Genomic DNA, 13601 nt, shown 5'->3' with positions numbered 1-13601 from the left:
GACTTGAAAAAGGCCGCTCTCTCTAACTCCGAAGAAAATTTTAGGCGATTCCCTTCGCCAGTAAGATCATGGGTGGCATTTTATGGGACAGCCGAGGGGTGGTTATGATGAAACATCCCTCTTATTCTACGGTGATTTTTACTTTGGAACGAATATCATCAGGGCCATAAATTTGAAGATGATGTAGTAGTCCCCGCGGTAATTAAAAAAATAACATTTAATTAAATTATGATAACTGCCTGATTCGTTATCACATTTTATTGAACCCACTAGGTGGGTAACATAAAAATACGGGAGCAGACCGAGTTAGCCTTTTATGTTGTTACTGAATAAGGACCCAGATAAAGTAAATATTAATAAAACATACTGATAAAGCTAGAATATTTCAATCGCAATTCAGGCCAATGGCGCAAAATGTTCTCTTTACGCGAAACTCGTAAATGTGGTGGCGGTGGGTTTTCGTTCAATTATGCAAATCTTGTTAAGAGCTATTTAATTTAAAGAAGCTTTTTAAAACTTTGCCCCGACCTTAATTACCCGAGTTTAATGGCAGTTTTCCCAATTTATAGCTAACGCCGTTTATATTCCTTTGTTTTTAATATTAAGTAATGGCGGAGTTGCCTATTTCGGAATCTTAAAATGTGGATGTATACAAACAAAATAATGTGCCGTTATTAACATTAATGAGGTGATAAATTTTAATTCGAAGTCCATCGCGACGGCACGAGTTCAGAAAGAGTATCTTTTGAATATATTTGTAGATAAGTGGTCGAAATATGAAGCGTTCCAGATGCAAATGGTTCCATCTCGACAGAACAAAGTGCCTCTAATGCTGTTACTCTCCAATTACTTTTTATGAGCTTAAAAAGCTTGCCTCGTCACCGAGTCGACGGGTTCCACTTTTGTCGGGGGAGAGGGGTACAGACGTAAAGTAAAATATAGATAGGCAGGTAAAGCGTACGCCCTAGGTTTAACCGAATCTAACAATGTCGCGAGCACAATAACAACATAACAGGGAAAATATTTCTCTCGCAATACCATAAATATGTTGCAGAAGCGGTGCTAAAATTAAATGAACGCAATAACACAAGTGAACATATTTATCGAGGAGAGTGTCCCCCGAACGGTCCCCTGTCCCCCGCCTCAAACCCCACATTCACTGAAACCGCAGTTTTACGACAGCCGAAAAGAATGTTACGGCCAGAATGAGTTACGTATGTTAATACGGGGCCCGGGTCGAAGGGACCAGGATTAAACTGTGTTAACTATAGCTTTCATTTTATTACTTCACGAAGAATGGCCGTTTTCAGTGGGCTCTTTTGTGCTCCTCGATACCTCAAAAGGTATCATTTTTATGACGTAACATTAATTTCTTTCATTGTGTGAATGTTTTGTTGCAAACTTGCTTTGTTCCTTCTTAGTTTATCCTCGTAAGCTGTAGGAATATGCTTGTGTGAGGATTTCAGATATAAACATATTAAAAGCAGCCGGAATTAAACAACTACTACTACTCTATATATACATATATATATATACATACTATGTACTATATATACATACAATCTAAAAATAATCATCGCATCTATCTGCGTGTGGCGTACAGTTTATCGGAATGATGTTACGAATGTGAGAGCTATAAAAATGACTGAATGCAATTACTTCACATAAATATTTTGCAAGTTACAATAGGTCACAGTAACAATGGGCCGGCCCTACATTTCATCTCAAATATTAGGCGCTGGTCCCAAAGAGCGCGGTCGACACGCGGGTTGCGAGAGGGTAAACCTCTTTGTGTAGAGTTTAGGGTAACCCCTCCGGACACTGTGACTCTCTAGTGCAGTGTTCAAACTGGATTTTAATCTCACATTAAAGGTTTTATATTATAAAAAGTTAACTCCCTTTCATACAGTTGGAATGACTAGAAGTTCAACTACAAGTGGTCACACCAAGAGTTTACCGTTTATAATGTGTATTCAACGAATTAGTATGTTAGTAGTCGTACAACTGTAAGAACGCAATTCTGTAGGGATCTACACACTTCGAACGGCGAAAGCTCTATGAGATACATGTTGAAATAGTCGAGGCAACGTCACCGCCATAGTCAGGCAAGCAACAATAGCAAAGCAAAGAGATATAATTATAATTGTTATTGCAATATCGGAACAATGGGTCGTCAGCTAAGCCGCCGTGACGAGCACTCGTAACCCTCGCATTAGGTCACGTGTCACTCGCCACAAAGAAAATACTATGTCCTATATTATACGTAACTTTCTTTTAATAATAATTTTGAACAATACTAGAATATAAAATAACAAGCTATCACAGCACATCGCTAGTTAATTGGCAGCAAAGAGCCCCGTTATAACAAAGGATGCCACCAATCTCTTGTCTATAACGAGCTTTTCTCGTCCCGATGTCCCGGAGTTGTTTTCGCAGTGGACTAAGTGTTCTGGCGACACCTCGTCGCTACTATTATAACTATGAACTAAAGTCATTGCCTGCGGCTTTACTTGATCGAACTTTTTTTGTTGACAAAGTATTTTTTGCCGGTTGGTTCTTTATGATGGATTCTCGATAAAAAATATGTTACGGTCACGTTATGTGAAATATATTTCGTGTAAGAATACTTCTGTATTGGAATTGTTTGAAACATCTATACCCTTAAGAGAACAGCAAAGTTAGCAATAATACAACAAAAATCATTCTTAAATAATGCTTCATGTTTGCATTTGCAAACCAAGAACACGAAGCAGCTTGCATTTGGTTCATAATATGACAGTATGAAGTTGTAGTGATTTTTCTTATTTTGAATTTTGGACCACACGGGCCGAAGGTTAACCGTAGGGGGTTCAATAAATTTAGTCGCTACAAAATGAGGAACAAAATTGCGGAAAGCACGCCACCTTAATATCTAATATTAAGAAACGCTCGGAAAACAGTGAAAAGTCAGTTGGAGTAGACGATTAAAGGCGTGCTTATTACATAATTATAACTTGCTAGATCTTGATACGGGAATAAATACTCGAACAACTCGAAAACTACTTCAAATTGTGTGGCAATCTTTATATTGCTAGTGACCACACACGAAATCACACTGAGAATCAAAGGAGCGTGAAATTTAAGAAATCTGCGCCTCTTAATCAAACACGAATAACTTTTGTATACATAATGCTACCTAGTATTTTCGAGTTCACATAGTGGTTATCAATAAAGTTAAAAAAGAATTTGAAATTTTGATTTTTTTATATAACATTGGAGCACACGAGCCTGTAGGACGCCCAAAAAGGGCAGCCCATGAACACCCATTTTAGTCGGTGTGTTGCCGGCCTTTGACGGAGGAGTACACTCAAATTTTGGAAGTGTTGGAGGTCATATGTCTCAGGGGAAACCCCCTCCGGGAGTCGATTCCACAGTTCACTAGTTCGCAAAAGAAAATGCCTAGTGAAACGGACCTTGGAAGACTTCCAGCCATCAAGGTGATGTTGATGAACTTTTGAATTCATACGGCTCATACGGTGTTGAAACGAGGCAGAAGGGATCAACCCAAACAAAAAATAACATATAAAAGACGTACAATGAGCTTAGCAAGTCCAGATGAGGCGTGTTTCGGCCGCGGCGGGACATCCACTAATAATCTCACAACAAATGTCGTAACTCAAGGTTGAAACAATAGTTGAAAGTTTATTCCACCCCAGTGCCTTGGTCCCTAATAATAGAGCACGCATCGGGTTATAAAATACTGTAGTCAAGCTACGCCCCGTGGTGCGATCTAAGTTATAAAACTTTTCGACCTGAAATACGTTTATTATGCTCCAAAAGTGACGGAAAACAACGACCTACCGGGACTGTGTTTGACTGGCTGTTTTCTTCTAAAAATCTCTACGAAACTACTTACTTATTACATGTATAGAAGATATAACACTGATTCTCTTCATGTCTGCACTGTTTCCATTCCGCGGTTTGTTTGTGCGTCTTCAATTGGCAGGAAGGTCATTGGCGAACCAGTTCAAGGTGCTCCTCAGTGGAGGAAGCTATCATTCTATTTGTGACTGTGTCAATATGAAACACGGTGATTAGCTTAAAATGTAGGTCACACTGCTTACAATATATATTCCATAGCATATTATGGTTTTGCGAGAAAAGACAATAGCGAAGGCTTCATCGTTAGATCTAATACAAATTATTATTGTGTTGATTAATAATTATTAAACACGTGCAGTCTATATTAGGGGACGCGCAAAAGGAAATAAATGCATAATAGTAACGCGTCCGTAATGTAATGTAAGACTCATAAGGGCGGCTTAGAAGGGACTTCGCTTCTTATAAAGAAGAATTAACTTTTTATCTTTAAGGTTGAGTGACATTTTTCCGTTAGTCATTGCATGTATGTGATGTGGTAACTGATAGTTCAAATCATTTTTCTATAACAATTTATATTATTCGAGTGAATTGCATAGGTACGTTTGGACCACACCCTAATCAGAATGAAAACGTATGAAAAATCAGACTTATACATATGCAAAGACTTTACTGTTATAATACGTTACATCAGTGGTTGGACTCGAAGATTTCGATTTAATTTACACCAAGAAAAACGTTTAGTTATAAAAATATTATCGGAACATTCCCCCAGTTAGCCAACATATTATTTGTTACCGAAATTGAGTGGGCGTGCCTTTCTCACTGAAACTGGCCGTCCAATAATTTAGCTCGTAATAACGTTCAGATATAAATGAATATCTTTATTTATTGAAAAGTAGGTCAGGCGTGACGTCAGATGGAAATTGCTTTGTTGCGACGAAAGTGTTTTCTTATTGGTATTTGGGATAAAAATATAATCAACTGCCAATTATTAGAAAACGTTCCTACCGACGAGCGTACTGTGTCAGCGGTCAAGAGAACCGCCTTTTACTTGTATCTCCATAAATTCTCATCTTCATATCGTCCGTTATGGAAATTACACCTTGCGTTATTTCCCCATTACGGAAAAACATACTTTATGGCTTTAATTTAAAGTCGTGTTTTCTTTAAACGCTTTTAGACCTTCCGATTGGGCAATGCTACGTTCGTATTTTGTTGTTTCTAAGCTTCAACCCATATGTACATATTAAATTTTAGATAACATCGAAATTTTAGATGTTAGCTAAAATGTGTTATATATATTAAGGAATACATATTAGACAGAATCGACTAATGTATGAATGTTATTCATATTCCTTGGATGTTGTAGATTTTTAATTTGCGGATGTGTTGTGTGAAAGGCAATCGTTACCAGTGACCGGTAGTCGCTGTATAGACTTATCCAGCACTTCCTAACATCATTTCCTACCGCACTTGCATTCCCCGTAAAATATACAATATGAGTATATATTCCTTACATAACATAATAATAGCAATGGGCCGATGCCTGGCCGTGCTTTATACTCGTGAACGGGTGCTACTTGTGGTGACTGGTCGGACTTGAATTCGTGTATGCGGTGATATTAGTTATTTCGACTATGTATTTGCGTGTTGTTTCCACGAGAATGTAAGTGCGTGCTCCTATTTCACCATGCCTCCTGCTAATAGATCTTTGTTTTAATTTATTGTATTATTATTTCATATACACTAAAATGTATTGTATGCACTAAAATCGATTACAGATATGTAAAAAGACAAGTGGTGTCTATCTATGTGTTAGCTACATTGACATTTATACACAGTCAGATTGATTGATCAGAACGCGCATAATATTGCATCAGCTATCAACCCATTCATAGCACACGCTTCGCAGACTTGCATCATACTCCTTCGAACCATTACGTTATCAGGAAATAGCAGTTAGATCGTCACATGTACGAATTATATTAGAGTAACGGAAAATCTTGACTTTTATTTCCGACAAAAAAAAGTGTTTGCATGTGATATAGACCGTGTAGAAATTGTAAAGTTGCTTTGACTAACGAAAAGGGCAAAACTACGTTCTATATCTTTCGGTACTTTCAATCTCAATACGTACAATTTATCAAGAATTTTGTAACAGATACTAACGACATTGTTTTTACCTAATTAATTACATGTGTATCAACAACAACATCGCTCATCTTTCTAAAACATTTTACACACCCACACAAATTACAATTAATATTTTATTTATTTTGAGTTTATTCTCGAAGTAAAATACGATCTATATAAACCTTAAAAGTTTGCATATACAGACAGTTTTAAAACAATTAAGTAACTTTTTTGCTAAACTACTCAATAAGAAATCTTTCATTTAATATAATTTTATGAATACTAATATCTATCATAAATATTATATATTGCTGTTAACTGTTTGGTTCGCACTTAAATATGGAAATTAATAGGTATATATTGAGAGATACGATATGGAAGGAAACATAGTTGCGGACTTGTGTTGGGCTAACGGATGTAGATGTTTGTAAACTTGTTCGTGATCACACAACAAACGGACGGACATTGTAACATTTTTGTAAGATAATAGTCGTCTGTCAATTCCTAACTAACAAGCAGGCAGTTGATATTATAACTAATTGCCATCAATGTTTCATTATTCTTAAGTTGTATACTCGTACCAATATAATATAGATTTTCCCGAATGTTTCGATAGAAATGGTACCGAAGCTTTTTTGTTCTTTGTACTCAAAGTCAAGTCAAGTCGAAATCTTTTTATTTTATAAAGAAAATTGATAAAAAAAAAGAGAAAATATAAAGTGGGAGGAACTCAAGGAAGATATTTTAAATTTACATTTATATTATGTTTTGAGGCGCTGCAATAAACCGAGGAAGAAACTACTTTTTCATGAATTCTTCCCTTAAATGTTATGAACTTTAGGTACTATGTAGTGAGTCGTCAGAAGCCGTAAAGCAGAGTGCAAAACGCAGGAAGCCAATGGGTTAGACAGACGGGCTTAACATAATTGGATCAACGTTAGCATAGCCAGGCAGTCTGAGGTGCTCGTCTACCATATTTTACAGAGCATTAAAATTTACCTGCTGTACGATGATACTAGATGATGATACTAGCTAACCAATATTTATTATAATTATTTTAAAATAACATTCGTATCACGATGAAAGTATTGATTATAAGTGTTCGGTATTTTCGTAAATTTTGCTTTCTTTGATATACTGATATATTTGAGATATATACGTATTGTCGTATATATGTTGAATACAAATTCGGTTAAAAAAACACATGTGAAGAAGAAAAAGTAATATTCCGGTTTTTCAACAACGGTGTGAATTTTTTTTGCGGTTAACCATATGTCCGTAAAGGAAGCGGAACAAAAACGGGACAAGCGATGGGAAAGTGAATCAGCGATATCCGGGAGACGCTTTGTGAGACATATTTCTTGAGGAGTATTGTCCATACCAAAATTGCAATAATGAAAAAAATAGATGTAATATACATATATAACACTTTGGCCCAACCCACATCTGTGCTTTGTCTATCTCAGCGGGTGTAGACATAAAGGCTCGGATTATAAATTTTTATTAAGTTTATTGCGCGTTTCCTTACACACAATTTCCATATCAGTAAAGCGTCGTGACGCCGTTACTCGTTACGGCGGATGCTATAAAAGCTTCCACATGGCGCTACTAAAAATATTCTAAACAATGAAATTATGGAGAATTTATCTGCGGATTCTGCACATATATTTTATAGTGCAGGGGCGACCGATTACTGTATTCGAGCCACTCGCGACAGTAAACACAAAGAAGAGACAACAAAACGCAAAAAAAACACAATTTGTTTTTTTACATACGATGTGAGAAATTGTACCGATATTCGTTCTGATACAGACTTTGAATGTTCCGCTATAAGTATGCGCTATATTTAACCTATACATTGATATTGACCTCATGTATCCATAAATATGTTTACTTTGCGCAACAAAACAATACTGAACAATTCCTTTACGTATTCCTTGGACGACCGGCACCAGTGAAGCCCGGACCGCCCTCCGAAAGCATCTAGCTATTTGGCAGTCGTAAAAGTGCCTCGTAAATTCAGCGACACAAATGCGTCCCTTTGTGAGTCTCCAACCCCGCCGGTAATCATCTGCGATAAGCTGCCGCCGAACCGTTTGATGATCGAAGGGATGAGCTCACCGATTGTACGGAATAGGGACGTGGCCTATTCTCTTAATTTCGTGTTAAATTGCTTTTTCGTCAGGTATATAACGTATTTACAAACATGTTGACATTTTAAGAATACATTTGGTTACTAAATATATAGATAAGTGTACAAATGTCACTCAACTTAATAGGGGAATAAGATAACGAAGCTATAACATTCTACATCATTTAATCCTAAACGATGTAAGTAACACGAACGAGGAAGGCGTACGTCGCTTATCGAACAAGCGCCGAACACGTCCGAGCCGCACCGATCAACGGACGCCAGTGCACGCTCGACGCGAGCGTAAACGAACGTCTCGCGTATCACGTAACGTACAAAATACATCACAACTTTGTTCGCGTAATAATTAGAATAATTGTTCGATAACGGCTCGACGACGTTAAGGATGGTGTAATACATTCGTCCATTAAGGTTCGATTGACGATGCCCCTTCAAGACGAACTGATCTTGTCGAACGAGCAAGTTTTGCGAATGGTGAACGAGTTTAAGGCTCGCCCAATGCTGTGGGACCCCGAACACGACCTGTACAGGATACACACCGCCAAATACGAGGCGTGGTCAGAGATCGCAGCGATATTCGACTGCGATATAGTGGATTTGAGAAGGAAATTCAACTCGATTTTCGCGTCACATCGACGCGAGAAGGGAAAAGTTCGCCATGGAAATAAATCCAAGTGGTTCCTCTATGACATGTTGAGTTTTTTGCCGAGCCATATCCAGAATCTGTCCAGTCCTAATAGAAAGGCGTCTTCGAAAACCGTCGAGTCTCATGTAATGTATTCTAAGCCCAAAAGCAGGCTACGATTACCAAGAACTCAAACTGATTTTGACATTCTAAAAGAACGATCTGATCTGATACATTCCTTTGAAATGTTTAAATTATTGTGTAACATATGTATTATAACCTTTGGGTAATCTAATAATTACTTAATTTAAATATATTTTTTAGTAAAGGAAAATCGGGTACTTCTGTCAGTGTACTAAGCCTTGTATAGGCTGTACGTACGTGTATTTAAATAGCACCGTTTATATCTCAGAAAAACTTTGCATTACATCGATTCTGTTGGAGTTTTAATATTTAAATAATGGCAGGCAACACTTGTGTGGTGAAGAAAAAGTTTTAGTTTAGAATATTGGAATACCTGTTTAAATTTTATATAAAAATATTGTTTTCTGTTATTTGTTAGGACTTCTCTATTAGAGGCAGACGATGATTTTTTTTAAGAATGGAATCTCTTGGCCTTAAGGGCCTTTACAGCTTAGCTCGGGCTGTTTTGGCGAGCGTAGCGTAACATCTTAGTGATATTTACACCTAAAATATTGTGAAAATTAAGAAAGTGTTTTGTAATGGCCCCTCGCCAGAGCCAGAACTCAGTCCCCTCAAAATTAGAAAGCTCCAACAGATTCAACTTCAACAAAGTTTTCTCATTCAAAAATCAATTTACAAATATTATCATAAAGTTCATTATTATTAAAGGGTTCGTTAATAAGTTATACCAAGACATGTTGAGATGCTGTTGATAGTATTAAAAAACCTTATATTTTTGATGGAAAAACTTCAATCTTTAAAACTTTTTTAAAAGTTAAAATGTATTTAAAAAAATTAAATCCGGCCGTGCGTTCAGACAGACCGCCTGTTTTATAATCTTCTTGGCACTATTATTAACTAACTAGGTAGAATCTCTCACTCAATTGGTTTAATTCTCTTTATTTTATTAAAATAATTAGATTTATAATAATTGTTGTACTACTCATTAGGATGATTTGCGCCACACTACCCTTTCAAAGGTTATAAAAACAGTTTCAAAGTAAATAACTTAGTGCTATCTTCGTGCCATTGAACATGCTACAATTACAATATTTTCCATCAGAATATAACTTACTAGTCGGGGGCCGGATTTCTTGTTCATTTTACGAATGGTCGTAATTTGTGTGCTTTCAAATTAAATAAATGATATCTAGTGTTTCTTGTGCACTACTTGATTCATACATCTCTCATAGAAGCAAAAAGTACTTTTAGGTTCGTCAAAACCCTGAGATTTAGTCATCATTAAAATTAATTATTTTCATTGAATTCTTTCTCAATAAAATCAATCAAACAGTAGCAGAAATATACTTATAAACAATAGAATAGAGAACTTTGAACTGGCGGATTCAAATAATTCGTATACTTTTCTTACTACTTACAAATAATCCTCATATGTACTGAGAATGACAATTCAGTTTATACATACTACAGCTTTGTAATATGTAATTAGAGGTAAATGCGTTGAAAACATAAATTAGACGAATGTTGGGGATAGAATTTAATTTAGAGACGAGACGAGGGTCTCAGACAATAGAATCTATTCAGACTCGGTCAGTGTTGAATGTTGATCAAATTGTTGCAATAAATGTCTTGAGATGTCGTCAACTTGTTACGAGCTACGGGCCTCATTCTTAATTAATTGTTTACTGCTGTATACGCTACATTAAATAACAAATAATTTAAGATCTAAAGTATTTTATTAGATATAAAATACAATTAAACAATATTTACAACTTTCTTAACCTACAAAGTAATCATGAAAAATTATTAAAAAAAATTTAAAAACTTTGGTCTTTGGTTGGCTGTGTATCTTTAACGCTGGCAGCATTTCCTCGCTGTATTGCGATACTTACTGATTGAGCGAGGAAAGCACCAGCTCTGGGGTCACCGGTACCATATACCAGGCGCCAACTTAAATCTTTAATAAGCGCTTGTGCGCTTGTAACCGACGGCCCAAGAGTCTCTACTCCAAAGGGAACGAAATCGAAATTGGAGGAAAGACTCTTATATTTGTGACGTTTATTATTTTCTACCTGCTCTGCGGTTGCCCCAGCTTTCTTGCTTGTCTGAAGGAGGTGAGACGGGACGTTTCCACACAATTAGCAGCCCATATTTAAGCCCGTCCCATTTTCCGAGGGAACAAAGACATCCGATCCGGCCGCTTGCCATGCCATGCCTGTTGGCTCCAAAATTGCTGGAACATTGAAGGAGGCAAGAGAGCGGCATATTATGTCGTTTAGCGCGGCGTGGCGATCCCCTAGGATTACGAATAACTAAGAGCGTTGATGGAAATAAAACTAACTAACAGTATGCCATACATACAACAACTCTTACAGTAGAGTCGTTACTTTATTCGCATTGTTAATTATTACAGCTATATAATTTATAGAATGCAGAAGCCTGAATGTTCCCCAAATGACGGCAACTGATAAGGAGAAAAAAACCTCTATAGCATTACACCCAACCCAGCCTCTCATCGAACGAACACTGAGCGCAGCCGAGCCGCGCTGAAATCTCTCCGCGAGCCAGTCCCCGCTCGCCGCGCGCCAGAGCGAACGTATCGCGTATCATGTAACCGCATGCGCAAATGTCTTCTCGTAACGTTCGGCCAAATAAGTCCAAAGAACCATGTCACTTAGAGAGGAACATATACTATGCAACGAACAAGTGATTCGTGTGGTAAACGAATTCAAGGCCCGCCCGGTGTTGTGGGACCCTGAACATGACTTGTACCGGGTAAAAACCTCAAGGTACGAGGCGTGGTTAGAAATCGCGACAAAGTTTAGCTACAGCGTAACTGATTTGAAGAAAAAATTTAAGTCAATCTTCGCGTCACACCGCCGCGAGAGGTCCAGAGTTCTGCTCGGGATTAAGACTCATTGGTTCCTCTATGACCTTCTGAGCTTTTTGCCAACTCACGTAAAAAACCTAAAGGCGAGCAAGAAGCGAAACTCGTCTGCGCAGGAAACCCTTCAAACTTACGTAATATACAATTGACTCTCGATAATTTGAAACTCAAGGAATCAGAGATAAATTGCTTACAGTTCAAAATAAATAGTGTTTAAATTATATTTCGGCTTTTACTATTAAATAAGAGTTTGATCAAAATTCGTAATTCATTATTTATATATTAACAATTAAATACAAATTTTTATTTTGAAAAGAAGTCCGTAATCTATTTTTAATTGAGCGACTTCAGTCTATCATTGTCGTGATGTCATCAAACATTACATTAAAAGGAATGCGAACATACCTATATCTCATTTATGTAAACAATTGACAGGTCTGAGCATGATAAACACCTCAAATTATAGAGAGTAGAGGAGGTCGGACTGCAAATTATTGCATGTTGGCGTGCAAGATACTCCTTTAACTTCAAATTACCGAGGGACCAACATTGAGTTTATTCAATTTATCGAGTATTTTTCAAGGGACTGAAAATATATTTCAAATTATCGAGAGCCCATTGTTTGTCTCTAACTACCAGTAATTAAAACATCTATGCGGAAGAATAAAGATATTAAATGAAAAAAATACCCTGGATAGAAAAACCTCTTATTCGAATGGTATTTTTAAAGTAATGTTGTGTCAAATTCCAGGACGTTTTACATATACGCCAAGTACATGGGACAGACGTATCTAAGAATTATGCAAACTCTTCATAATCAGTTTTTCGTCTTATTTCAGAAACAAGTCGATGAAAACGTTGAGGAAGTTAACGATCAAGATCACGATGGCAACACTGATAATTCCGACGACGACACTGAGTTTATTCAGGAGGCAATAATTATCAAAAATGAACCTGAAGACGAGCCGCCGCCAAAAAGAGTATTGCACTACAGAAAGCCAAGAGCGGTTCGAACTACACGACCCTCTTTTAAAAGGCACTTTCTTACGCGCGAGAGGGACAGAAGCTTGACAGAACCGTATGTCAATCCTTCACCGGTTAAAGGGAAAGATGAATGTGATAGTTTCGGAGAATATATCGCGGTATCACTGCGTAAGCATGATGAGCGGACGCGGTCTATGATCAAGCAAGCCATCAATAACATATTGTTCGAACAAGAGATGAAGAAATACAATAGTTCGTCGTTTGTAGTAGAGAAGAATCCTTTGATCATCGGTGATAGTGACGACTGTGAAAAGTGATTATAACAGTTTTTAAATATTGAAAACGGATGAAGGGACTTTTCCAAATGGACAGAGGTTGGATGTGAATATTTTATAGAAATAAAATATAGAAATTCTCGCTATTCCTTTTATTTTATAAAAAGTTTTCCACTACGAGATTGGTGTTTCCGCATGATAATACTGGGAAATGTAGATAGGATCCGATTAATAAAAAAATCAGACCGTCAGATGTAATAAGATGTTAACACGCGATGTTAACACAGTTTTCCTCAACTTTTTACATCAATCATGCGTCTAGAACTGCCTACGCGCCAACAAGCACGGGGCGTCATCACTCAATATTAGCGTTCACTGAAATTACAGCTAATTTTGTCTGCATCGTGTTTTTTAAGTGTCCAATTATTTGTCAATGCTATTGAAATCAGCAATGTACAAAAGCAATTACTTTCTTTATAAATGATTTGCATCACAGCTAACGTGATAGCTCGATGTTCATGTCCGCTTTAAACTCAGTAT

The 13601-nt window shown here is 37.0% G+C and overlaps 1 protein-coding gene across 1 annotated transcript; it reads left to right on the top strand.

Moving 5' to 3' along the window:
• The first annotated feature begins 8396 nt into the window (after positions 1–8396).
• Positions 8397–13203, top strand: LOC123712816. Its single transcript, XM_045666093.1, has 2 exons — positions 8397–8917; positions 12642–13203. The coding sequence occupies exons 1-2, from the start codon at positions 8570–8572 to the stop codon at positions 13101–13103; spliced, it is 810 nt and encodes a 269-aa protein (XP_045522049.1). The 5' UTR covers positions 8397–8569; the 3' UTR covers positions 13104–13203.
• The last annotated feature ends 398 nt before the right edge of the window (positions 13204–13601 follow it).

The sequence above is a fragment of the Pieris brassicae genome, chromosome 8, assembly GCF_905147105.1.
Source record: "Pieris brassicae chromosome 8, ilPieBrab1.1, whole genome shotgun sequence".
Taxonomy (NCBI): domain Eukaryota; kingdom Metazoa; phylum Arthropoda; class Insecta; order Lepidoptera; family Pieridae; genus Pieris; species Pieris brassicae.
Note: the sequence above shows the minus strand (reverse complement) of the source record. Positions and strands in the feature narration are given on the sequence as shown.

Coding starts and splice junctions, on each gene's coding strand:
- LOC123712816 (XM_045666093.1), top strand. CDS start 8,570: ATGCCCCTTCAAGACGAACTGATCTTGTCGAACGAGCAAGTTTTGCGA. Junction 8,918..12,641: donor CGAAAACCGTCGAGTCTCAT/GTAATGTATTCT, acceptor GTCTTATTTCAG/AAACAAGTCGATGAAAACGT.